The following is a 24,198-nucleotide window of genomic DNA, read 5'->3' on the forward strand; positions in this document are numbered from 1 at the left end:
ATAATAGTGGGTTATGCCCAGGGGCTGGATGTTGCCCATCGCTGCTGAAAATGCACAAGAATATGCACTACTTAGTACCATGATGCCTTGGCATTCTTCATGGGCTGGTTCATTAGCTGACATTAGTGAGGGAAGAAGAAAGCAGGAGAGCAGCAGCAGGAAGTCTGCTGCTGTATTTTCAGAGGAGTCTCTCAACCTAAAACCCCATCTTTCATCTCAGAAATTTCTGAGATTAGGCACAGCTCTAATTTTTACTCAGTTTCTGTGAGGCATTGTACCTTTCGTCCTCTGTCTTGTCTTGCTTTGTTACTATAACAACTTGTTGCTGCTCTTAAGATATATGGGCTTCTGCCAGTTTCACTTTCCTTCACCCTTTCTTCTTGTAAAACAGAGGCTTCTTGTAAACTCTTTATTGAAGAGGCTCTGATTTTGGTGTTTGATTTACAACGTCACCTAGGAGTGACACCAGAGCTGGAATCGAATTGCACAAGGCGGTGGAATTAATTTGATGTTAGCAAAGGCCATAACCTAAAACAGGGGTAGTCAATATGGTGTCCTCTAAATTTAGTTGGACTCCAGCTAGCATGACTGGGGTGAGGATGATGGGAGTTGTAGTACAGTAAAATTTTATGTTAATTTTTTAGAATTAGTAAAAGAACAGGTTAGCATTTGGCTCAACCTTCCTTTGACATGCTGAAGTACTGCGGCAATGCAATTGTTCTTGATATGTATATGACATATTTTGGCAGGAAGCCAAGAAAAAATACGACAAGGAGACGGAGAAATATTGTGGTGTGTTAGAAAAGCACTTAAACCTGTCTTCCAAGAAGAAGGAATCCCAACTTCAAGAGGTGAGATTGGCTTCTTGTTTTCTTGTCACGCTTCCCTGTTATAGACCCCATTAATTGCTTATGCACTTCAGGGCTCAGGCTGCAATGAGAAAGAAAGGCCTTTTCTGAAGTTTCTGGAACTTGGTTTTAAGAGCCCAGGCAACACAATATGTTAAAACACATTTTTGCAATTTTAAAAAACAAAAACAACTCTTGAATTTGAGACTACGTGAGCTCTTGTTTTGAGCTTTGTTAGGGCATGGATTATGAATATGTTAAGTGAAATACATATTGGCTGCTGGAGTCAAGCTGCTGTTGGTGCCAATGGAAGCTTTCCTCCGGATGTAGAAAGCATTGTTGAAGGGGGATTTTTGCCGGGACTGTGGCAAAGTAGGAAAGAATTAAACTCCTTCTTCCTGTTTGTCTCCTGCAATGATTTCCTTTACATTGAAGTCATTATTGTTTTTTAAAATGTGTTGTTTGTTCCTAAAATAAATAGTTTTAAGATTCAGGGGTTCACCTCCAGAATGAAAGGGGGAAGGAGAATTTGCTGTAGCCAAGAGAATGTGATCCTTCGATGATGTAAAAACAATGATATTGAAGACAGTGGCATGTTACTCGTTTTTTGAGAACAGCAGTCAGTGTAAACAAAGGATACGCAGACTGAGGAACCGTTTGATTTACTTAAAAAACAACAAGTTATTAGAATCTCAGCCGATCTCTAATATTTGGCGAACGCATCCAATAACTGTTTGATGGTTAGCTGTTGTGCAGTAATTGTGGTGAATATTGGACTAGTGAAACTTGTGGGTAGTGAAATTTCTGAGGTAATGGAATGTTTGGGAACATCCTGGCTACTTAAGAGGGCAAGGCTGTTGGCAACAAAAACCTCTATTTCGTGAAAGAGAGGAACAGTAGCTAGTTTGCTGAGATTAAAAAAAAAATTCTTGTGAGGAGGAGCTCTGAAGGGCAGACGAGGGCTTGGATAGAAAGTCAGAGGACTCTAATGAAACCTAAGGAACAAAGAGTGTACATGCAGTATCGCTGAAGGAAAGAGGCAGGTGGAGCAGTGGACTGAATTAATATACATTAATATGAGGGGGGGGCAGAGATGGACGGCAGGGATGACTGAGGAAAAACTGTGGGTTGTGGGATAGGGAACTAAAGGGCCTGGTGTAGACCCTGAGAGGACCCTTGTGCCTTACAGCACACCCATCCATGTGTTCTGCCAGTCATTGTTTCCGCCATTACTCAGTTTTGACCTGAGAAACCTGAGGAGTTAGTGAGGGCAGTCAGACAGTGGCGTGCTGAATTTTGTCTGTCAATTAGAACTAACTAGCTAATTGTTTGCCTCCTTTCAGATACAATTCTTGTATGTAACCACTGAATAATGGCGCCACCTTGTGGACATCTTTCACATTCATCTTTAGTTCTGGGTACTTTTGGAAAAGAAGTTACAGTGGTGCCTCGCAAGACGAAATTAATTCGTTCCGCAAGTCTCTTCGTCTTGCGAGTTTTTCGTCTTGCGATGCACGGTTTCCCATAGGAATGCATTGAAAATCAATTAATGCGTTCCTAGGGAAACCGCCTTCAGACCAGGTCCGGGGACAGTCTGTCCCCGGACCTCTTCTGAAGGCCTGGGGGGGGGACAAGGGCTTTTCTTCCCACCCCCAGCATTTTAAAAAACCCGGGACAGCGGAGGACTTCTCCGCTGTCCGGGCGATCTTAAAATGCTGGCGGGCGGCATTTTAAAATCGCCCCGGACAGCGGAGGACTTCTCCGCTGTCCGGGGCGATTTAAAAGCCCCTGGGAAGGCAGGCAGGGGGGACAAAGACTTTTGCCCCCCGCCAGCCTTCAGAAGGTGTTCCCGCCCCCCGCCCCGCTTCGGAACAGCGTTCCGAAGCAGGGCGGCTGGGGCAGGTGTTCCCGCCCCCCGCCCCGCTTCGGAACAGCGTTTTAAAATGCTGGGGGTTGGGAGCGAAGCGTTCGCTGCCGACCCCCAGCATTTTAAAATCTCCCCGTGTCCCGGGGAGATTTTAAAATGCTCGGGGTCGGCAGCTAACGCTTCGCTCCCGCCCGCCAGCATTTTAAGATCGCCCGGGGCAGGCGGGGGGAAGGTAGGCGGGGGGGGAGCAAAGACTTTTGCCCTCCGCCGGCCTTCAGAAGAGGTCCTCTTCTGAAGGCCGGCTGTGGGCGAAAGTCTTTGCTCCCGACCGCCAGCATTTCCCTATGGGCTTTCGTCTTGCGATGCAAGCCCATAGGGAAATTCGTCTTGCGAAGCGCCTCCAAAACAGAAAACCCTTTCGTCTTGCGGGTTTTCCGTCTTGCGAGGCATTCGTCTTGCGGGGTACCACTGTACATTAAACATTTTATTTTTGCCAGAAGGAGCTCTGAGCTTTCCATTTTAGACATGCCTCTGTATTTGGTGCTTAGAATGCCTGATAGCCATTGAGCCCTCACTAATTTTACCTTTACAAGCTCTTTGTACGCTCAAGCTATCTTGACTGAGTGACATCTTCACCTGAGTGATATTTTGGTTTAGGTGCCTTAGATTTTGAATGAGGTGTCCAAATGTTTTCAGCTTCCATATGGAAGCAGGGGTGCCTCGGCCTTGAAATGTCTGAGGATTTAGCTATTGAGCTAGGATTTCAGAAGGGGAAGCATGCCAGAAGAATGACAAATGTGTGTGGAAAAGATCGTTGTTTGTGGTAATTTTAGAAGAGTGGGTGCTGTGCTTCATTAATAACATACAGCTGCTTCGCGGGTGTGTCTGGCTCAGCCAAAGACAATAGTTCATGTGTTGAGAGCTCTGAGTTTCTTCTGCTGGCCAAACATCTGGGAGGTTGGAATTCATTTAGTTGCTTAGCAAGCCTGCTAATATGGCACCATGTCTTACTGACTTCACTTAAGAGTATCCCACTCCTTGTACACTGGACCCTTGTGAACATTAGTATTTACTTTATATTTTTGTATTTCATATGCTGCTCAATTTAACCATATCCCTTGGGTGTTTTCACAAATCTAAATCAGTAAGATACAAATACCGTCAGCTGTCATAGATTTAAAACAACCTGCTCAAAAGTTCATAAAAAGCAGGCATGAGCCCAAACAATAAGCAGCATAAAATCAGCAATATTTGTAAATGTATAAATAGTTATAAATGTATTCAAATGCTTAGGAGAATTAGGAGGTCTTCATTTGGTGCCTGAAAGATCCTAAGGTGGGTAACCGGGGGAACATCCCATAATCGAGGCATGGCCACTAAGGAGGCCTTCAAGCTGCCTTTGAGTTACATAAACTTGAGAGACCCTGGTTCAATGCCCCCTCTCAGCCATGAAGTATACTAGGTGACTTTGGTCCAGTGACCTACATTTTGTAGGATTGTTGTAAAGTTAAAAGGGAGAAGAAACATGCACTGTATGCCTTCCTGACCTTAGAGGAAGATAGATTTACGAATTATGAATACGCAAATTAATATAACACTACCAACAACCAACCTAGCAGTTCGAAAGCACGTCAAAGTGCAAGTAGTGCAAATGCAAGTAGATAAATAGGTACCGCTCCGGCGGGAAGGTAAACGGCGTTTCCGTGCGCTGCTCTGTTCACCAGAAGTGGCTTAGTCATGCTGGCCACATGACCCGGAAGCTGGACACCGGCTCCCTCGGCCAGTAAAGCGAGATGAGCGCCGCAACCCCAGAGTCAGTCACGACTGGACCTAATGGTCAGTGGTCTCTTTACCTTTACCAACAACCAACAACTCCTAACAGCTTGTGAGAAATCTTAAGCAGTAGCTGTTTGGTGCCAATTTAGATCTCATGCTGTTTCTTTGTGAATAATTCAAATAAAAGGAATTTTTATTATTATTATTTTTTAAAGGAGATTCATTCTGGGAAACCCTGAAATTCCTTCAGAGCCTAGGGTTCCTCAATGAGATGGAGAGTAATTGTTCTTGTGGACTTGGTATAATGTTTGGATGTCCTATCTACTTTTTTCTGGAACTCAACTTTCTTTTGTGAAGATTACTGTGCAAGCAGCACTTTGCATAATATTGGTGGCAAATGTTAACATTTAATAGCTGCTTTGTATCTTTTTAATCCACATGGTGATTTGACAGGCAGACAGCCAGGTGGACCTGGTTCGACAGCACTTCTATGAAGTCTCCCTTGAGTATGTCTTCAAAGTACAAGAAGTTCAAGAGAGGAAGATGTTTGAGTTTGTGGAACCAGTAAGTAAACAGTCGCGGCTTTTCATTGTTACCCTGTGAACTGTTTTATGGTATAGTAGATATTGGAGATGGTTCTAACTGCTTGCTTGCAGTTCAGATGGGAAAACTGACAAACAGCTGCTGTGAAGTCTCCTACACTTTAAAAAGAATCAATTTTGTCACAGTGATTGGGTTTCCAAAAAGGCATTAATGATAGAGTAACAATGTTGGAGTGCCTTCTGTTTTCTCATAAATTGTGAGACAATCGTCTGAATTTGAATAGGATTACTAACGTGGCCTTCATCAGTCTCACACCTAAGCAGGATGGGACCTGTTGCCTTTTGTGGTGTGGTCTCAAATCACCTGGAAGTGTGTCCATGTGAATATCACAGTACCTCCCAGTTTTCCTCCCTCTTGCAATGGTTGGTTGAAACAGAGCTGACTTTATTAACCTCTTCTGTACTTGATATGATTGCCTCACAGGATTTCAGCTAAACCCCATAAACACGAATTGATAAGCACAATCTGTAGAGTCCTGTAATTTTTTAGGTCCATGGAATTGTAAAAGTAAATTAAAGGAAACGAGAAGGCAGTGGGTTATAATACAGTCCAGAATAGGCTGAGACTCTATTACTGGATCTGCTAGCCTTCTGACTAAGAGCAATATTAAGCTTTACCTTAGTTTAACAACATTCAGCCTATAACTGATTTCAGTCCGTGGTTCAGAACCTCCAAGAGGTTGTGTTCCAAAGCCTCTCTCTGTAAATACTGAATAAAAAGCGGAGGATCAGAATTTTTTTCCTTGCTGGGCAACCGGCTGTGGGAGTTTCTTGCAGCCACCTGCCAGCCGGGGAGCCACTGCAGAAAAGGCTTGTTCTCATGTTGCCGCACTCTGGACCTCTCATAGAGGAGGCACACAAAGAAGGGCATCAGATGATGACCACAAGGTTTGGGTCCCTTCATATGGGAAGAGGCAGTCCTTGAGATATTGCGTTCCTGAACTATTTCTGTAACCATCAACATAACCAGAGCCACTTTCAGTGCTGAAAGCAGGTCAGGACTGAAATGGGTCAAGGTACAAGAGAGATAATTTACTACGGTCAAAGACCAGCTCGCATAACACAATAAAAACAGCGTTCATAAAGATAAAATATACAATCAGAGCAGATTGCAGCAATAGCTCATGAGTTAAAATTGAGGTCAAGGTAATTAATCCCATCCACAAATTCCTGAAGCTGGACCACCACCACATGCTCAGGCACCTTACCCAAGTAGGGAATGTATGACACCATCCAGGAAATATCCTGAGAGGGCTTGTGTAGAGAACTGAAGCTGAGACATTAGTGCGTTCATGGCTGAGGTAACATTTAATAAGTTGTCTGATCCACACCTCATGTTTTCCTAGGCAGTACTTTCAGTCAATTCTCTTCTGAAGCAGTATTTTTGTTAGGCAGAAATTTCATCATTGGTATGCAAGGTTTTTACGTTCCGAAAGCGTATGTTAGTAGCTTCTGAATAGAGAGGTTTGCCTATTACTCCCTCCAAACGATAAAAAAATAGACCTGTTCATTTCATGTATTCCTCAAAATAGCTTTTGTGATTTTATGGTCCTGGAACACTACTGACTTCATCTGAGCCGTGTTTCCATTATTGTAAAATGAAGATTGGGTGGGTATCCTTTCCTTCCATCCTGGAGCTTTGAAGGAATAAAGTCCACAGTATTCTTACCAGTACAGTAGTACCTCTGGATGCGAACAGGATCCGTTCCGGAGCCCCATTCACATCCTGAAGCGAACGCAACTTGCGCGTGCGCAGGTCGTGTTTCGCCGCTTCCGCGCATGCGCGTGATGTCATTTTGAGCGTCTGCGCGAGCGGCAAAACCCGGAAGTAACACGCTCCGTTACTTCCGGGTCACCGTGGAGCGCAACCTGAAAATGCTTAACCTGAAGCTACTTCAACCCGAGGTATGACTGTATAGATAAAAGGACAAAATTCTTGCGTAACTTCTGTATCTGACCTACAGATGGCACTAGGCATTGCTGATGCGTTGCTTAAATTGTTTTGTGGAATGTTTCTAAACCACATTCTGTGTGTATGGTGTGTCTGTGTGCACACAAACACAGGGAAAGTACAGAATGACTATTTATTTAAAATGGGGCAAAGAGTGGCAAGCAGGAGAAGGGGTGTGAATTAAAGAAGCTCTCTGTCCTCTGGTCGGGGACAGAGGGTGGCGCTTGGGGGGGAACTGTCATCCCGCCACTCCTTGGTGTGTGGAGTGCCTCAGGGTGCGATTCTCTCCCCGATGCTTTTTAACATCTTTATGCGCCCCCTCGCCCAGCTTGTCCGGAGTTTTGGGCTGGGCTGCCATCAGTATGCTGATGACACCCAACTCTATCTGTTGATGGATGGCCATCCTGACTCGGCCCCAGACACACTGATCAGATGCTTGGAAGCTGTGGCTGGATGGTTACGTGGGAGCCGGTTGAAGTTAAATCCTTCGAAGACAGAGGTCCTCTGGCTGGGACGGGACGATATGGGATTGAGGGGGCAACTCCCATCTCTTGCGGGGGTGCAATTAGTGCCAGCACCGTCCGTTAAGAGTTTGGGTGTAATCTTCGATACCTCCCTCTCCATGGAGGCGCAGATTGCAGCTATAACAAAGGCGGCATTTTTTCATCTCCGCCAAGCTAAGCAGTTGGCTCCTTACCTCTCTCGCCCTGACCTAGCCACTGTGATCCATGCGACGGTCACCTCCAGACTGGATTATTGTAACTCGCTCTACGTGGGGCTGCCCTTGAGACTGACCCAGAAACTCCAGCGGGTGCAGAATGCCGCAGCGAGACTCCTTACGGGGTCTTCGCTGCGGGATCACATTCATCCGGTGCTATACCAGCTGCACTGGCTCCCAGTGGAGTACAGGATCAGGTTTAAGGTGCTGGTTTTAACCTTCAAAGCCCTACACGGCTTAGGACCCTCGTATCTACGGGACCGCCTCTCCTGGTATGCCCCACAGAGGAACTTACGGTCCTCAAATAAAAACATCTTGAAGGTCCCAGGCCACAGAGAGGTTAGGCTGGCCTCAACTAGAGCCAGGGCTTTTTCGGCTGCGGCTCCAACCTGGTGGAACGCTCTGTCACAAGAGACAAGGGCCCTGCAGGACTTGACATCCTTCCGCAGGGCCTGCAAGACAGAGCTGTTCCACCAGGCCTTTGGTTAGGGCACAGCCTGACTCCCTCCTTTGGCAATCTTTACAATACTTTAGTTTATGGTTGCCATCAATTTTGATTTTAATTAATTCTTATGATGTTTTTATAATGTGGCACTATTTTAGTGTTGTTAGCCGCCCTGAGCCCGGCTTCGGCTGGGGAGGGCGGGATATAAATAAAATTTATTATTATTATTATTATTATTTAAAATGTGGCATGTTTTACATATGTGTTATGTTCCTGAGTTGAATGCACAAATCCCAGATGCAGTATAATGTAGTCCTCTTGAGACTGAGCAGGACATCACTCACCTGAGAGAGTGAGGCATGGCTACATATATGCTTGAGCCTTTTGCTCACTGAAGGTCTTACCAGGCCTTTCAAGTTAAATTTAAAGACTTAAGTGGACGAAAATGCTTTAAAGAAGCTGTCTGCTACTGTCAGTACTGTAATCTGTATCAGAAGAGAAGTTTTGAAAGCTCCAGAGGTTGCAGTGTCATACAATAATGCTAGTAAAAGAGTGATTAAAAAAGCAAACCTGTTGCGTACATTTAGACTAGGGATGCTTTAGTTCAGAGGTTGCAAATTGTTTTGGCATAGAAACTGTTGTGGGTATCACACATGTGCAACAACTCTCCCCAGATGTAATCGCTGCCGCCCCCATTAGATGTGTGTGTGGAAAGAAAACCTTCTGTTGCTTAAAGAAGGCCTCTTTTAAGCCTGATTTTAGTGCAGGAATGGAACTATGTGGGCATCAGGGAAGGCCTCTGGTGGCAGATCTGTGCCCATGGGTACTTTGCCGGTGACCCATGTTTTAGTTAGAAGTAGGTCCCATTGAGTTCAGTGGTGCTTACTCCAATATAGGTGTGCAGCCATGTTGTGGATGTAACTCCTATTTTGGTCAATAGGACTAATTCCCAGGTATGTGTGCACAGAATAACTGTAGTTTCTTTTCTTTTTTCCTTGGGTGGTGCACTGTTTTGTTGAATGGGAAGAAAGGGCAGTAGCAATAACTCTCTCCTTGAGTAAACACAGTCGTACCTCGGATGTCAAACAGAATCCATTCTGGAATTCCATTCGACTTCAGAAACATTAGACTTCCAAAGCGCGGCTTCTGATTGGCTACAAGAAGCTTCTGCAGCCAATCAAAAGCCACAGAAGCCCCATCAGACGTTCAGCTTCGAAGGTTCGAAAACCAGAACACACAGTCCTGGTTTTTGATCTTTCAGGAGCCGGAACGTTCAACTCCCAAGGTGTTCGGGAGCTGAGGTACGACAGTAGAATCCAGTGAGAGCATGTCTGTCTATCTCTCTCTCTCTTACCTCAGCCACTTGGTGTTTTTTTTAAAATTTTCCTTCTCTCTTGCAGCTGCTGGCATTTCTGCAAGGACTATTCACATTCTACCACCATGGCTATGAGCTTGCAAAGGATTTCAGTGATTTCAAGACGGAGCTGACAATTAGCATACAAAATGTAAGCACAGAGTGGAATCACTTAACAGAGACAATGCAACTTTACCAACTTTTCACAAAGGATGTTATTGAGAGGTTAAAACTGTACACAAGCAATCCCCACTCCCCCAGTGGACAGGGGGTAAGCATGGTGACCTAACACATAGCCTCCATAGCAGCTTGTTTCCTTCTGTTTATGAATGTTGAGAGCCAGCTGTCTATCCATGTCCATGCCTAAGTGCAATAATTTCAGTAAGTATTTAAAACCATTGTTTGCTTCTTCAAGAATGTGACATCATTTGTGAGTGTTACTGCCAGAAGCTGATGTTGGCAACTTTCAGCCTCCACTTCTCATGTAGGATGAATTGCTTCATAATTGGAAAATCGCCTTGTGGTTTTATGTGGAAGGATTTGCATTTGGGAGGTTCTTAGGTGTATATAGTTATGTTATTGCATACCTGTGTTTCTCAAAATACTGAGGAGGAAATACTGAGGAAAAGAGGAATACTACCTCTTCATCAGTCTTTGAGAAACTCTGGTGTATTTGTGGAATGCTCATACTTTGAACTGGAACTATATGCATACACTAACAGATAAGCGTATCTCTATTCAGATAGTCATAAAAATGGTACTTTTTATTTATATATAAAAATTGCACATGAGAGTTCATAAATGTGCTGTTAGTTCACACCACGCAACCTCTCTGTGATCCCAAGCATGTGTGAGTTTAAGGGTTTATATGAAGCTGTTGGTTCCTTTGTTGCACCCAGAGCAGTAGCAGCTTCTTTTTCTGGATCCTGTGTGTTTTAAGGCTGGTAAAGGCTACCTAACACCACTTTTTTGCCGTCTACTTTAAATGCAGACAAGAAATCGCTTTGAAGGCACAAGATCAGAGGTTGAGTCCTTGATGAGGAAGATGAAGGAGAATCCCCACGAGCACAAAAACATCAGCCCTTTTACAATGGAAGGATATCTCTATGTCCAGGAAAAGCGTATGTGTTGCTTCCCCTGGGATCATGTAGCTGCTATGCAATGGACTTTTGAGTTGACTGGTGATAGTTCTTATTTTAGTTAGGAAAACAGGATGAGCCTCTCTTGTCTGTATGAACAAGGCTGACCTAAGCTCCTGTTGCCTGCGGTAGAATCCCCTCCCCAATGTCAAGGTGTGTAGTTCCCCTGAAATAATAATAATAATAATAATAATAATAATAATAATAATAATAATAATAATAATAATACCACCAATACCCCACTCTGGGCGGCTGACAACATATCTAAAAACATAATAAAAACATCAGTCCTTTAAAAACTTCCCTAAACAGGGCTGCCTTCATCGTGGTGTAGTAGTTAAGAGCAGTGGACTCTGGTGAACCGGGTTCGATTCCCTTCTCCTCCACATGCAGCTGCTGGGTGACTTGGGCCAGTCACACTTCTCTGAAGTCTCTCAGCCTCACTCACCTCACAGAGTATTTGTTATGGGGGAGGAAGGGAAAGGAGACTGTTAGCCGCTTTGAGACTCCTTAGGGTAGTGATAAAGCAGGATATCAAATCCAAACTCCTCTTCTTCTTCTAAAGCTCAGATTGTTGTTTATTTCCTTGACATCTGAAGGGAGGGTGCTCCACTGGGAGGGCACCACTACTGAGAACATGCACAACATTGGTTTTTAAAAGATTCCATTCAACAGTTCTTACTGGCCCCAGTTATCTCTAGCTTAGAAACTTTTATTGAAAGCTTTAAATAGATCCTGCCTTACTTTAAGCATATTGAAAAGGATGCTAGTTGAGCCATTTCTTTTTATACAAAAATGCTACATCATGCTACCCTTTTCAGAGTACAGTTGTGGTGATTATGAATTGATGTTCTGCAACAGCAGTTCTCAGACCTTTCCCCCTGCAGATTAGTGGAAAATTGCTAGAGGTCTCAGTGGACCACTTCATTATTTTTTCTTTTGCAAATCAAAACATATAGATAACTGTTTAATTTTTAAAAAAAATATTTAGTGCTGACGCCATCATCATCAAAACCAGCATGGCATTAATGTAAATAGTGAGACTTTGGTCAGGTTTCTAAGAAGGGTTCTTGGCAAATGTTTAGGGTAAAATTAGTAGACTGCACCAGTGCTGTATTATGAAAATCATGGGCTTTAGGCTAGGGCCTTATTAGACTGGCTCTGGTTGAAACAGCCTTGATTTCCATAATGAAAAAAAATCATGAGCGGGGCCAATTATTTTAATTTATTTAACAAAAGTTATATAGCACTTGATTGAAATAAAAACTCTAAGCAGTTTACAAGTAATATTAAAATTATCAATATTACAAAGAAGCAATTTAAAAATTAAACGCTAATTAAAATTATTCATTAGCTAAACAGAGATTTTAAAAATCAACACCTATGTTTCTGAATAGGATTTCCCAAACAAAAATGTTTTAAGCAGATGCCAAAAAGAGTATGTTGAGGGCACCTGTCTGATGTCAATAGATAGGGAATTCCAAAGTGTAGGTACTGCTACACCCAAGACTGTTGTGTTTTGTTTTTTACAATTGTGCAATGAGTAGTGTGTGGTGTATGTAACAATGCCAGTTCCACAGATCAAAATCATTGAGTGGCACATATGTAATAAGCCAATCCCACATGTAAACTGGTCCCAAGATGCTAAGGGCTTTATATACCAATAGTAACACTTGAACTTGGCCCGGTAACAAATAGACAACCAGTGCAGATCTCTGAGCAAAGGTGTTATATGCTCACATGGTCTCACACATGTTGACAACTGTGCTGCAACATTTTGCACTAACTGCAGTTTCCAGACCAAGCACAAGGGAAGTGCATTGGAGTAATCCAATCTTGAAATTACCAATGCTTGAGCTACTGTGGTCAAGCTCTCTGAGTCTAGGAACGGTCATAGCTGTTGTATCAGTCAAAACTGGTAAAAGGTGCTTATAGCCACTGAGGCTACGTGGACCTCAAGTGGCAAAGCTGGATGGATCTAGAAGCACCCCCAGACTGTGTACCTACTCCTTCAAGGGGAGTGCAACATCATCCAGGGCAGGTGATGGACCAATTTCTTAAACATAGCAACCACTCATCCATAGTGCCTCCATCTTGCTAGGATTCAAGCTAAGATGTCATGGAGAAATAGAGCTGAGTCATAAGAATGTATTGCTTAGGTGTAAGAAATATTTAGAGTTGCCACCAGACATGGAGTGAGTGTTACCTGTAGAAAAGGAGCCTCAGGTCTGCCGCTGAGCCATTGGACTGGCCCTGTGTAAAGTCAACTGGATGGAGCTTGAAAAGCTTGGCTTTTAAGGTACAACTACTTCATCATTGGTTATTTTTATCTCTGTCTCTAACATCAACCCATTTCAATTATTTTAGGTCATTTTGGAACAACATCCTGGGTGAAGCATTATTGCACATATCACAGTGAATCTAAACGAATAACTATGGTGCCTTTTGACCAGAAGTCTGGCGGAAAGGGGGTGAGTGAAAATGCAAGTATCTAGCTATGTGGACAGTTCTAGGTGTATTTGCTGCTGCTACTACCACTATTACTACATTAATATAAATAATAATAATAATAATAATAATAATAATAATAATAATAATAATGATTAATAATAATAGTAATACTTTAAAAATACATTTGGGGATTGTGGAAAATCTGTTCAGTCAAGGTAATATTGTCCTTTTTAACAACTTAGTCCTGAGTGTTGAAATGTCTCACTAGTAATAAATAAACTGCATAGTTAAGACATACCCTAATTCCCAATTTTTACTCTTTTCATTACACACACACACACACACACACACACACACGCACACACGTTTGGGTCCTACCCTTGACAGCAGGAGAAAACAATCCTGCTCCCTCTTCCATGTGGCAGCCCTTCAGATATTTGAAGATGGATTTCATATCATATCTCCTCTCAGTCTCCTCTTTTCCAGGCTAAACATATCTAACTCCCTCAACCTTTCTTCATCAGACCCTTGATCATCTTGGTCACAATATTCTTAATTAATTGATTATATGTGCATTTTCATAAACAAAAAATTCAATTATTATTATTTTAATTGTAACATTGATGGAACACACTTGGTATTACTCCCTGTGGTGAGATCAGTGTTGCATGCATCAATCTATTTACATTTGTGTCTCACCTTTATTCTATCATGGAACCCAAGGTCAGTGCATATGTTGTCTTCAGGCAGACATCCACCCAGGTACTGACCAGTCCCAGACTTGCTTAGCTTCGGAAAGTTGGTGGTCTTATCGTGCCTGCAGACCAAATCCTGGGACTAGATCAAGCGCCTTTAATATTTGTATCAGCACCTGTAGTCCTCCCACCATCAGCTGTTGTTAAGGGGTAGATTGCTGTTGTACATGAAGGTTCTCTAAGTAGAAAAGCTTGGCTTGTTGGTTAGATGTTTGCTAGCGGATGAGGGTCAGTAAATTCGGGCCAGTTTTTTTGACTGGGTTAGGAATATGCAATCATTTTGTTTGACTCAATTAATTACACCCACCCCTCATTTTGAAGCAGAGAGAAAGGGGGTGCAAAATAGCCAGGCCACATGCAGATGCATGTATGTGCATGATGTTAAAATTCAGCATGAGAATTGGGGAGGGGGGCAGTTTTGGGGGGTTAGGAACTGAAACTGGGGATGGCTAGATTTCTTTGAGGCTTACCCTGAAAGTATATGCATAGTCCTAGAAGAGAATTTGCCCTGAGATAACTTGGGAAACATTTATTCCAGAATAAGGTTGTTTCATATGAAAACCTTGGAAACATTTCAAATCTTCAATGAAGTAGGCCCTTCTATAGTCGGATAGGCCTGTGGCACTTATTTTCATGTAGCACAAGGAGGTGCCTCTAGGCAGCAGGTGCTGATGGGGGTGTATTTGTTAAGGGAATGGTGTGAATCATTACATTCACTTTGGCTTGTCCTGCAGCATTTTATTTACTTGCAGTTGAGTTTGCAATCCTGGGATTCTCCTTAACATAATAATAAAAGAACATTAATATTCCCCTCACTAGGTCAAGTTGTTCTGTGAAGTCACTGCTTGGCACCCACCTGGCTCTGCTTCCCCAATAGAGTAGACCAGTCTCTTCCTTATTATTATTTGCAGGATGATTCATGGTCTGGGAATGGCTGTTACCATCAGTGGTATTTCTCTGCCAGAGTACCGTAGCCTTTTGTAGTCTTCTCTCCCCATCCCCACCTGATATTTCTAAGAATCACTAAATTGAATCAAATCCAACAATAGAGGAGTGGCTCTGTCTGATAAGGTGATGGACATATCTAGTTTTCTTCAAGAAAGAAATTGGATTACAGTCAATAGTAGTCAAGTGTACAGGACTTCCAGTCATCTGAAAGAAATAGATTACTGGTAAGACTTGTATACTAAGGTTTTTATCCCTGGAAAGACAACATTCTGGTGCCTTAATAGGGTCAAGGGGCAACTTGACCTTGGTGGTGAAAGAATGGAACTCAGAGGAAACGTATTAATCTCAGTTAAATTCTTCCTCTGCCATCACTGTGATTGAACAATGAAGATCTCTCACTCCGCTGCATGAGGGACTTATTGATCCTATGAGATAGCTAGAACCTGCTGTAGCTTCTCTTTGAATTAATTTTATAATGAATGATTTTAGAGTGTCGTTTGTGTTGTACTTTTGTACTGTTTTATTGTTGTTAGCCGCCCTGAGCCCGGCTTCGGCTGGGGAGGGCAGGAAATAAATAATTTTTATTTTATTTTTATATTATTATTATTATTATTATTATTATTATTATTATTATTATTATTATTATTATTATTATTATTATTTGAGGTGGGTGAAGTAACTGTGGTTGTGGGGTGGAACAGGATCTTATTTTGCTGCCTCAAATCCATGTGGTTTATAGCACCTTTAAATGGTTGTAGACTGCAGTTATATGTCGTTGTCCACCCTGCACGCATCCTTTTCTTAATGACATATAGTATATTCTCAAGACTCTTTGCCCCTAAGTAAATGCCATGCAGATTAAACAATTCACGGAGGCATGAGCTTCCATAAGCAAGTGCCTACTCCACAGGTTGTGATGTTGACCACCACATTAGATGGTTTTTAAAAAGGGGGCTAGATGGATTCATGGAAGTGAGAGCTATCAACAGATACTGGCACTGATAGCTAAATAGGATCTGCAGGGTCACAGAGAGAGCATCACTGAAGACCAGCTGTTGGAGAGCAATACTGTAGTTGGATAAGGCTATTACCTTCCTTTCAAGCCTCGCTTGTGGGCTTTCTGCACCATTGATGATAAGCAGGATGCTGGACTAGAAGGACCTTTGATCACACCCAGTGGGGCTACCTATCTTAATATTTTTTAAATTAGTTCTGTGGTTGATGTATTTTTACAGGGTTTTCTGTTTGTGATTCTGTGGGGGATAGATTACAAGCTGTACTGCAACACTGACCTTTCTGTACTGCCTAGTTTTAATCAGGAATCCACATTGGGCCATATGCTACTTACAAAATTAAGACAAGTGACATTCAGAACAAGGCTATTACCAGTATATTATTTTAAAATATATCTGTAAATTGGTCTAATCTTTGGTTTTCATCTTATGCCAGGGAGATGATGAAGCCATTATTCTCAAATCCTGCACACGTCGAAAAACTGATTCCATAGAGAAAAGATTTTGCTTTGATGTAGAAGCAGTGGATCGGTGAGTTGCATATGTATTTTGCCTTTCTGTCAGTAGGCCCAGCGTGTGCCAGTTCCTGTTTATTAAATTGTATGTTACCAACATAAACACTGATAATCAAGGCAATGAAAAATTGAGATAGAGGCTATCCTAAATTTCTCTAATTCTCTAGATTCATGGAATATTCTTATAAGAATTGTCTGCATTGTTTATTTTTTTTTTACCGATATCAAGCAGGATAGAAGCTCTGGCTGACGCTATATTCTTTAGTCTAATACAGTGCCCCGCAAGACGAATGCCTCGCAAGACGGAAAACTCGCTAGACGAAAGAGTTTTCCGTTTTGGAGGTGCTTCGCAAAACGAATTTCCTATGGGCTTGCTTCGCAAGACGACAATGTCTTGCGAGTTCCTGCTGGTTTTTCCCCCTCCCCCCCCTTTTCCTAAGCCGCTAAGCCACTTATCAGCTGATCCGATCAGCAGATAAGCCGCTAAAAGCCGCTAATAGCGCTAATCCGCTAATCCTTCAATGGGCTTGCTTCGCAAGACGAAAAAACCGCTAGACGAAGAGAATCATAGAACGGATTCTTTTCGTCTTGCGAGGCACCACTGTAAAGACACAATTAGTGAAGTGTCATTGAGAAATCTATGTCTTCCTTAGTAGCTGTCTGCGTTTTGGGCCCTGGGAGCAGACCTCATGCTTGTTTGCTTCCTTTTGGGTCTAATTCACTATGGGTGGAAGTGAACAACTGAACTGGAAAGTTCTAAATTATTTCAGCGTGAGATCTCTCTAAGCCTGTGCAAATGTGGACCTATCAGTAGTGACCTACGTGGTGGAGTGGAGCCTCCCATCACCAACATCGCTACAGCTTATATGTATGGAAAAGTGTGGTCAGGGCTGTGCGGATGCATTGGCAGAGCCAATCTGTCACTCTCACTGGTGCAGCCCCAACCTACATGTGGAGGTGGACATCTTTGAACAGTGGAAACTTCTCAACACTGGAAGGCTTCTGAAATCTGTGGGGCCTCCCTTAGACTTCCAGCTTCAGACGGTCACCCTCTGCAAGTTGAAGGGCGATGGTAATGATGATAGAAGAAGGCAGAGCTAGTACTCTTGTTCTCATCTGTTATCTCTAAAAGTGCATACCTGAAATAGGTGACATATTTTTTAAGGTAATATGAAATAAAAGTTCTTTTTCTGAAACATTATTTAGAAAGGTGCTGGAATATTGATAAGGAAATGGTAGGTGCTTAATATTCACCTTGTTCAAGCTAACAGAAGTCATATGTGTAGTCACATGGAAGAGAGTCAAAAAAAGGTCCTTGATAATGATTTTTTTTTTTTTTTTACTGTAGCAGCCCAGTTGGAAACAGAATAGAGGGAATTTATTTTGGCATTCTGCCCCAGGCGTCTCTCACGCCTACTGACGTGCAACTGAATTTCTGTTACAATTACAAAATAAACTAGGGGAACAGATAAAATGGATTGGCATTGGGCTGTAGCAGGAATGAGTGAATTGGGAATGGATGGAGTCAGACCAGGAAACACAGGCAAGCTGTTTCAGTTTTCCTGTTTTGCATTTCGTGCCACTATGCAATGGTGCTCCAGAGGCATTAGACAGATGGCATTAGTGATTCCTTGCTGCTTCCAAGCATTAATACCATAAAATCCTCTAATTCATGTGGCTTCAAAATATTGCCACTAACGAGCAACATGGTAAAACAGTGTTGTGCTCATAAATGGCCTTTCCTTTGAGTCAGGAAGCTTGCATTAGATCTCTGATCTGTTCCTCTTAAAGGTAAGAGAGCTATGATGTTTGGAATTGTGCTTTCTCTTATCCTAAAGTAACCATGAACATCACAAATTAAATTCTTAATACGTTTAAGTTTTGTTTTTGCCATACCTAGTGTTTAGTGCAAAACAATAATAGAAATGCCTGGAAAGGCAGGCTTTGGTTTTCCATTCCCTTTGATGTTGACACTATGGAGCAAGCATGTAAACATCCGTATTCTATTCATTGTGAAATGAGTGCAAGATAAGGACTGTGAATTGTTGTTGTTGTTCAGACTTTATTAAACAAAAATTGAACCCAAGAACGGCAACATTTCCCCAGAAATTCCCCAGCCACTTAATTATTTTAGTTGATGTATTGCTGTAATTGATTACTTTGGCTTACAAGTAAATAAACAACATTTACCACAGTGTTAAGACAGCAAGTCCAGTTTAATTTCTTTTAAAAAATTGTTACAATAATACACTGAAACCTAAATAAAATCAAGTGCCTATAACTATGTCCAATCAATTGAAGACTGACTCGCCATAGCTTTAAAAAAGTTGATATGCTGATTGAAGCTTTATTTGTGTGAATTTGTTTTGCTAGAGCAGTTTGATAGGACAGACATGATGAAATGGGATGATGTCTTCAATTCAGAGAATCTTATCACAGCCAGCCGTATGGCCAAACCGCTTTCCACTTCTGTGCCCACGTTATTATTCATCAATAAAGAGGGGGCCATACCTTTTTTGTTGGGGAATGGTATGAGGGGAGAGGAAGCAGCATATGCAAGGGAAGATAAAATACACTATCAACAACGTTGAGTTTATATGGAATGCTGGACTGCAGCATATGCACAAGTTTTACTATGCAGCCTTAAGCTGGGGCTGTAGAAGAATGCAAACAGCTTGCCGATGATGTCATTCCCATAAATAAGTGGGTTAATGCTTTCCCCTGATTTGTGTCTCTGTAACTTGTTGAACACGATATTTTATCGCCTGAAAGCTTTTCTGCAAACACAGCATCTTCTCTAGATGGTTGCTTCAGTAATTCTTAAAGCATTGCTGGGGAAACATTAGCATGGCTGTTTCTGACCCAGCTGGGGCACACAGCCTGAAATTGTTCATACGCACAGTAAGAACTGAACCATTTAAAGATTTGCTGCATAGCCTGTAGGTGGCAGTCATGCGTGATTTATTAGAGGATACAACATTTGATTAAGCTAGAAAATAAACATTGCCCAAAGGTGTTGTGCATAAGCAGACTTCCATTGCAGTTGTGGAGTTCAGTTGTTCACATCGCTTAGGACAAGGTTTTTGTGATACTGTTTTAAATTTCTGCTTATTTAAATCAGTGTGAAAATTTGTAATTTTTATCATCAAGCAATGTCATCATGTCTGGGGGTGGTGATTAGCCTTTGGCTCCCAAGTCTTTGCTGGACTACAACTCTTATCACCCCTTGACCATTGGCTATGTCGAGTTGAGTCTAATGATATCTGGAGGGTCATATGTTACCCACCCCTCATTTAGTCTATATAGTAATTCTGCTTTCAGTCATAACCTCCTTATTTAGTAGCAATCCACTGCTGCATTAAGCTGCCATAACTTGAAGTGTCACTAGTAAGAGGCTTGGAATATATCAGGACTATGGGGAGAATTTAGTGTTGTTCTCTGCTAATTGTTCCATCAGCGCAAGCATTTTAGCTTGCTCGACGGAACAATCTCTGCTCTTTTCCCCCTGCATGCTGTACTGGGAGGCGTGGGAGTGGAGTGGAGTGGAGGGGGGAACCCTGTTGTGCTAGCAGATATCTTTACTTGGGCTTCTGCTAGTGGCACTAGTTAGTTGCATATGGCCCAGCAGGTGTAAGTCACATAAATTTGTTAATACTCTCAAGAAGTACATTTTTAGCATGTGTATATTTAAAAGAAAAGTTAGGCACAGAGGCTCAGCTTCCTAATAAAACTTAAATCACATTTGGTAAGCCGTTGGCTAATTAAACAATCTATGGCTTTTTAAACTGCTGGGGGTGCTATTGTTTTTGCTTACTATTTGCATTTTGTGTTTTTGTGTTTTTACATTGTAAACTGCCCTGTGATCCTTGGATGAAGGACAGTATACAAATTTAATTAAAAAATAAAATAAAAAATAAATAGAAATTTGAATCATTATTTCTAGTCTGCTATTCGCTATCTTTATCATGATTCATAGTTGTCACTACTTTGACACATAGGGCAGGTGGAAACATAATGATTAACCAAGATGAGCAACAGCCCACAGGATCACTCTCCCTCCCTTCTCGTGTGAACTTGCCCCTCCTCCCCACCTGTCCTTAAGTGCTGATACTTTATTATGCATATCCTCATATTAAGTGTTGTTAATCCTAACACAAGTGCAGTCCTGTGTGATCATGATCTGCTAAAAGAGCTCTACATCCCCATCACATTTGTAACTTATAACTATAGTGTGGACTGCCCACTTTTTAAACCTCCTGTTGTAGTAACATGTGCAATGTGACTGCTTTTAGTGGCTGGGCCAACTTTGACATACTGATATAACTAGTGGTATAGGTTCTATCCCACAAGGCTGCAGTATTAGGCGTGGGAGAGACTTTTGGAGACAGGGGGAGTTAACTGACCTGGTCAAAATGTGTAATTTGGGTGATGGTGGTTTGGAACAGTTTCTTAACTAAACCCCTGAACTAGCCATGCAGATCGATGCTGTTTCCAAAGCAGACTCACAGTTTAGCTTCCTGTCCTACCTGCAGCACTTCAGCTTTGTTATATATTCATTTTTCTTCTCTTGGATGAGTTCTGTGCTGGTCAAGTGCAATACAACCTGTACTTGTTCTTTTGCTGTGTCACATTACTAGTGACCTTTGTAGATGAATGAAATCTTGAAATTATCATGTTATGCCTAATGCCATGTAAACTTAAGCTGCATTCTGCCTCTCTCCTCCACCCACCCACTTGTGTACTGTTTTCTAGAGATGTACAAGTGGTGGTTCCCAAATGAATGGTTGTTCCCTCTGAGTAAGCTGGCAAGGGTTTTGTATGCAAGCTGCCAGCACAGCAATGGATCATAAAATATAATCCAGAATGTAGGGCTCCTAGATGGTAGGGAAGGGATCTACTGTGTCTTGTGTTTGAAAAAAATATATCTCTGTAATATCTTGATAGCTACTTAAGAAGCCATGGGTTTAAAGTCTACTTTTCACCATAGGATAGGAACCAGGTTTTGATCTTTAGGAACTTCCTCCGTTCATTTCTACTATTGGAGTTGAACACGTTTTTTTCTAGCATTCAGACCTTGCAACCAGTGTTAAAAGACTGGCTCACATTTGTTCTTCTGTCATCTTTTCACCCTTTTAATGTAGGTAGGAAGGAAATGGAATGGACACTAATTCACAGTCAATTTTCATACAAAGGTTGACGTGAAACAATAGTTTAGGTCTTAATGATTCTTCTTTTGAGGAACTTCTAGTCCAAAACACGTGAACCGCAAATAGCAGTGCAAAAATGGAGAGGCAGAGCTTTCAAGGACATAAACCAATAACATTTATTTTAAAGACATGACAAGATAACTTGGGAAGGTTAAACGTCTCGCGAATGATTCTTCCTTATATCCAGGCACTGTACATACATTCAAAGGGGACTTAAACTGGGGAGTGGGAGGATGTGTTTGCTGATCATTCTGCATTGAAAAGGAAGGTCCAAAGAGGGCTGCGTTTTCAGGGTTTCAGTGGTGCATACAAACTCTTTTCTGAAACTGTGGGTACATGGGGGACAAGGTCAGGGTCAATGTGAGTGCATTTGATGCACTCATGCATGAGTTAGGGATTCAGTGATTCTTTAAAGTTTTTCTGCTGAATATTTAAACACTGCTACATTTTTAAAAAGGTTGCCTTGTATAATAATAATAATAATTTTATATCCCACCATTTCCCCTCAACTTTATCACCTAGTTGGAAGAAGTACAGGCATAATAGAAATGCTCTTCAAACAGATGGTTGATTACTCTCTTTAGAGGCTTTGTGAGGTTTTCTGAGAACATAATCACAGACTTTGATAAAATCACAATGGTTGACGGGCTATACAGATGTTCTGTCTTTTTACTTTGTATTGATTTATCTTACAAATGCTGAAGTGCATGAAATTAGTACTAGTTATTTTGCTTGGCAAAGCCTGTGTTTACAATATTCTCATGGCATTTTTTATTTTTTTAATGCCTTTTATTTTTTAATGCCATACCTGTGTGAGTATGGAACAATTGAAAAGAATATATGGATTGAAAGATAGACAGGATCACTTATAAAAAAAAGTCAGGTTCTTGTGATTGTGATATTCAGCAAAGGTTTGCTTTACTTTAAGAACATAAGAAAAGCCCTATTAGATCAAACCAATGTCCTGCATAGTCCAGCATCCTGACTTTAACAACAACAGCAACAAATATTATTATTTATTCATTTTCTATACCACCCTTCATCTGAGGATCACAGGGCACTTTACAATCTAAACAAATTAAAATACATACCATAGTAACAAACAATAATCCCCCCTCGCACACAGTTTAAAAGGCCATGGTTTGTTTAATTAGCCGAAGGCCTGGGAGAAGAGGAATGTGTTTGCCTGGTTCCTAAAGATATGTAATGAAAAGTGGATCAACCAGATGTCTTCTTGGAGCCCACAAGCAGCACATGAGGACAGCAATCTTCTGTCACTGTTGTCCCCTTGTAACTGGTATTCAGAGACCTGCTGCCTCCGACCCTGGAGGCAGTATTTAACCATCATGGCTACTAGCCATAGATTTATCCTCCACGAATTTGCATAATCCAATTTGTAAGCTGTCTAAATTTCTATTGGCAAAGAGCATATAGTGTGAATTTACCAATTTAAGGTTACATTGGTATTTCTAGAGAGGTATTTTTACACTAGGAAAAAACCCCATGGAATTGTTTAATTTTCAGTACAACATTTCAAATTGGCTGAAAAGTAATTTTCCTTTAGGTATATTTTTCTAGAATACTAAGCCTGTAAGCATCAACTGATTCTCTGCACAAAGAGATTAGCAAAAATGACACAATATGCCTAGATTATTATCTAAATGTACTACAAGACAGAACAGATTGTGTCCTTTCCTGGGTAAATTGTGTGAGCTGCTTTGTGTATATAATTATTATTCCCTTGCCATCTGATTTCCCTTTTCTAATATCACAGGATTAGAATATGGAATTCTTAAACTCTTTCTCTGTTGCCTAGGGCAGAGGCCAAATGCCATTTTTTATGATATATGTAAATTTTCTACTAATAACTAGAGGCTTCACACACAGCAACAGTCTTTGGAGCTGGCTTCGTTGCAACTTTCACTTCTTTTAGGTGATTCTTCAGACATTTTTGCTTAAAGTATTGCTGATGAAATAGACTTTTGCATTCTTTGGCATTATCAGGTATTTGTTAGCATCTAGACATATTTATTTGTGTCCCTTTGAATGCATACCTAGAAATAACACAGTTTATCTACATGCTCTGTGCTACTTGGTTCTCCTGAAATGTACAGGAAAACATTTTGCGTGAAGCAGCCCTAAGCACTTGCCTAGTCAGACTGTGACAGTACCCTAAAATCCCTGGATTTCAAGGAGTGAGAGTTATTGGCTGATTGTCCGTATGTGAAGTTTAGTTAGCACATTTGGGTGCAATGGCTTGCCAACCCACCTTCAGTTTTATTTGGATGCACAACCATGCAGATTTGTGATTGCCTGGCATGCTCTGGTCCATGAGGTCACGAAGAGTCGGACACAACTAAACAACAACAACAACAACAAACATTTGCTATTGAGGGAAAGGTCTGCTATTAGTGACATCCTAGTCTTGGTCCCCTATTTTTTCACTGAAGTGGGTGTCTCCTCCAGCTGTTCCTAAGCTTGCATTTGGACATGGAAAGATGCATTATAACAGCTTTTGCTGAATATCACCCAGTTGGCATAGAACACTAACCATGACTTAGTGTGAACAAGCAAATGTGCAGGTTCCTAGATCATGTGAAGTGGGCCTT

At 41.6% G+C, this 24,198-nt stretch overlaps 1 protein-coding gene across 12 annotated transcripts in view; it reads left to right on the top strand.

Annotated features, from left to right (window-relative positions):
• The window catches only part of ARHGAP26 (Rho GTPase activating protein 26), a 205,136-nt gene that overhangs the window by 62,200 nt on the left and 118,738 nt on the right, over window positions 1–24,198 (top strand). For 6 of the 12 annotated variants that reach the window (XM_081179627.1, XM_081179621.1, XM_081179626.1 and 3 more), the window contains exons 5-10: window positions 750–851; window positions 4,945–5,055; window positions 9,608–9,712; window positions 10,553–10,682; window positions 13,068–13,187; window positions 16,308–16,398. In XM_081179627.1, the coding sequence (XP_081035753.1) occupies window positions 750–851; window positions 4,945–5,055; window positions 9,608–9,712; window positions 10,553–10,682; window positions 13,068–13,187; window positions 16,308–16,398 (659 nt within the window). Of the gene's footprint in view, window positions 1–749; window positions 852–3,217; window positions 3,553–4,944; window positions 5,056–9,607; window positions 9,713–10,552; window positions 10,683–13,067; window positions 13,188–16,303; window positions 16,399–24,198 lie in introns of those variants that run through there. The other 6 variants (XM_081179625.1, XM_081179622.1, XM_081179631.1 and 3 more) reach the window with 3 other exon arrangements.

The sequence above is a fragment of the Podarcis bocagei genome, assembly GCF_964188305.1.
Source record: "Podarcis bocagei genome assembly, chromosome: 2".
Taxonomy (NCBI): domain Eukaryota; kingdom Metazoa; phylum Chordata; class Lepidosauria; order Squamata; family Lacertidae; genus Podarcis; species Podarcis bocagei.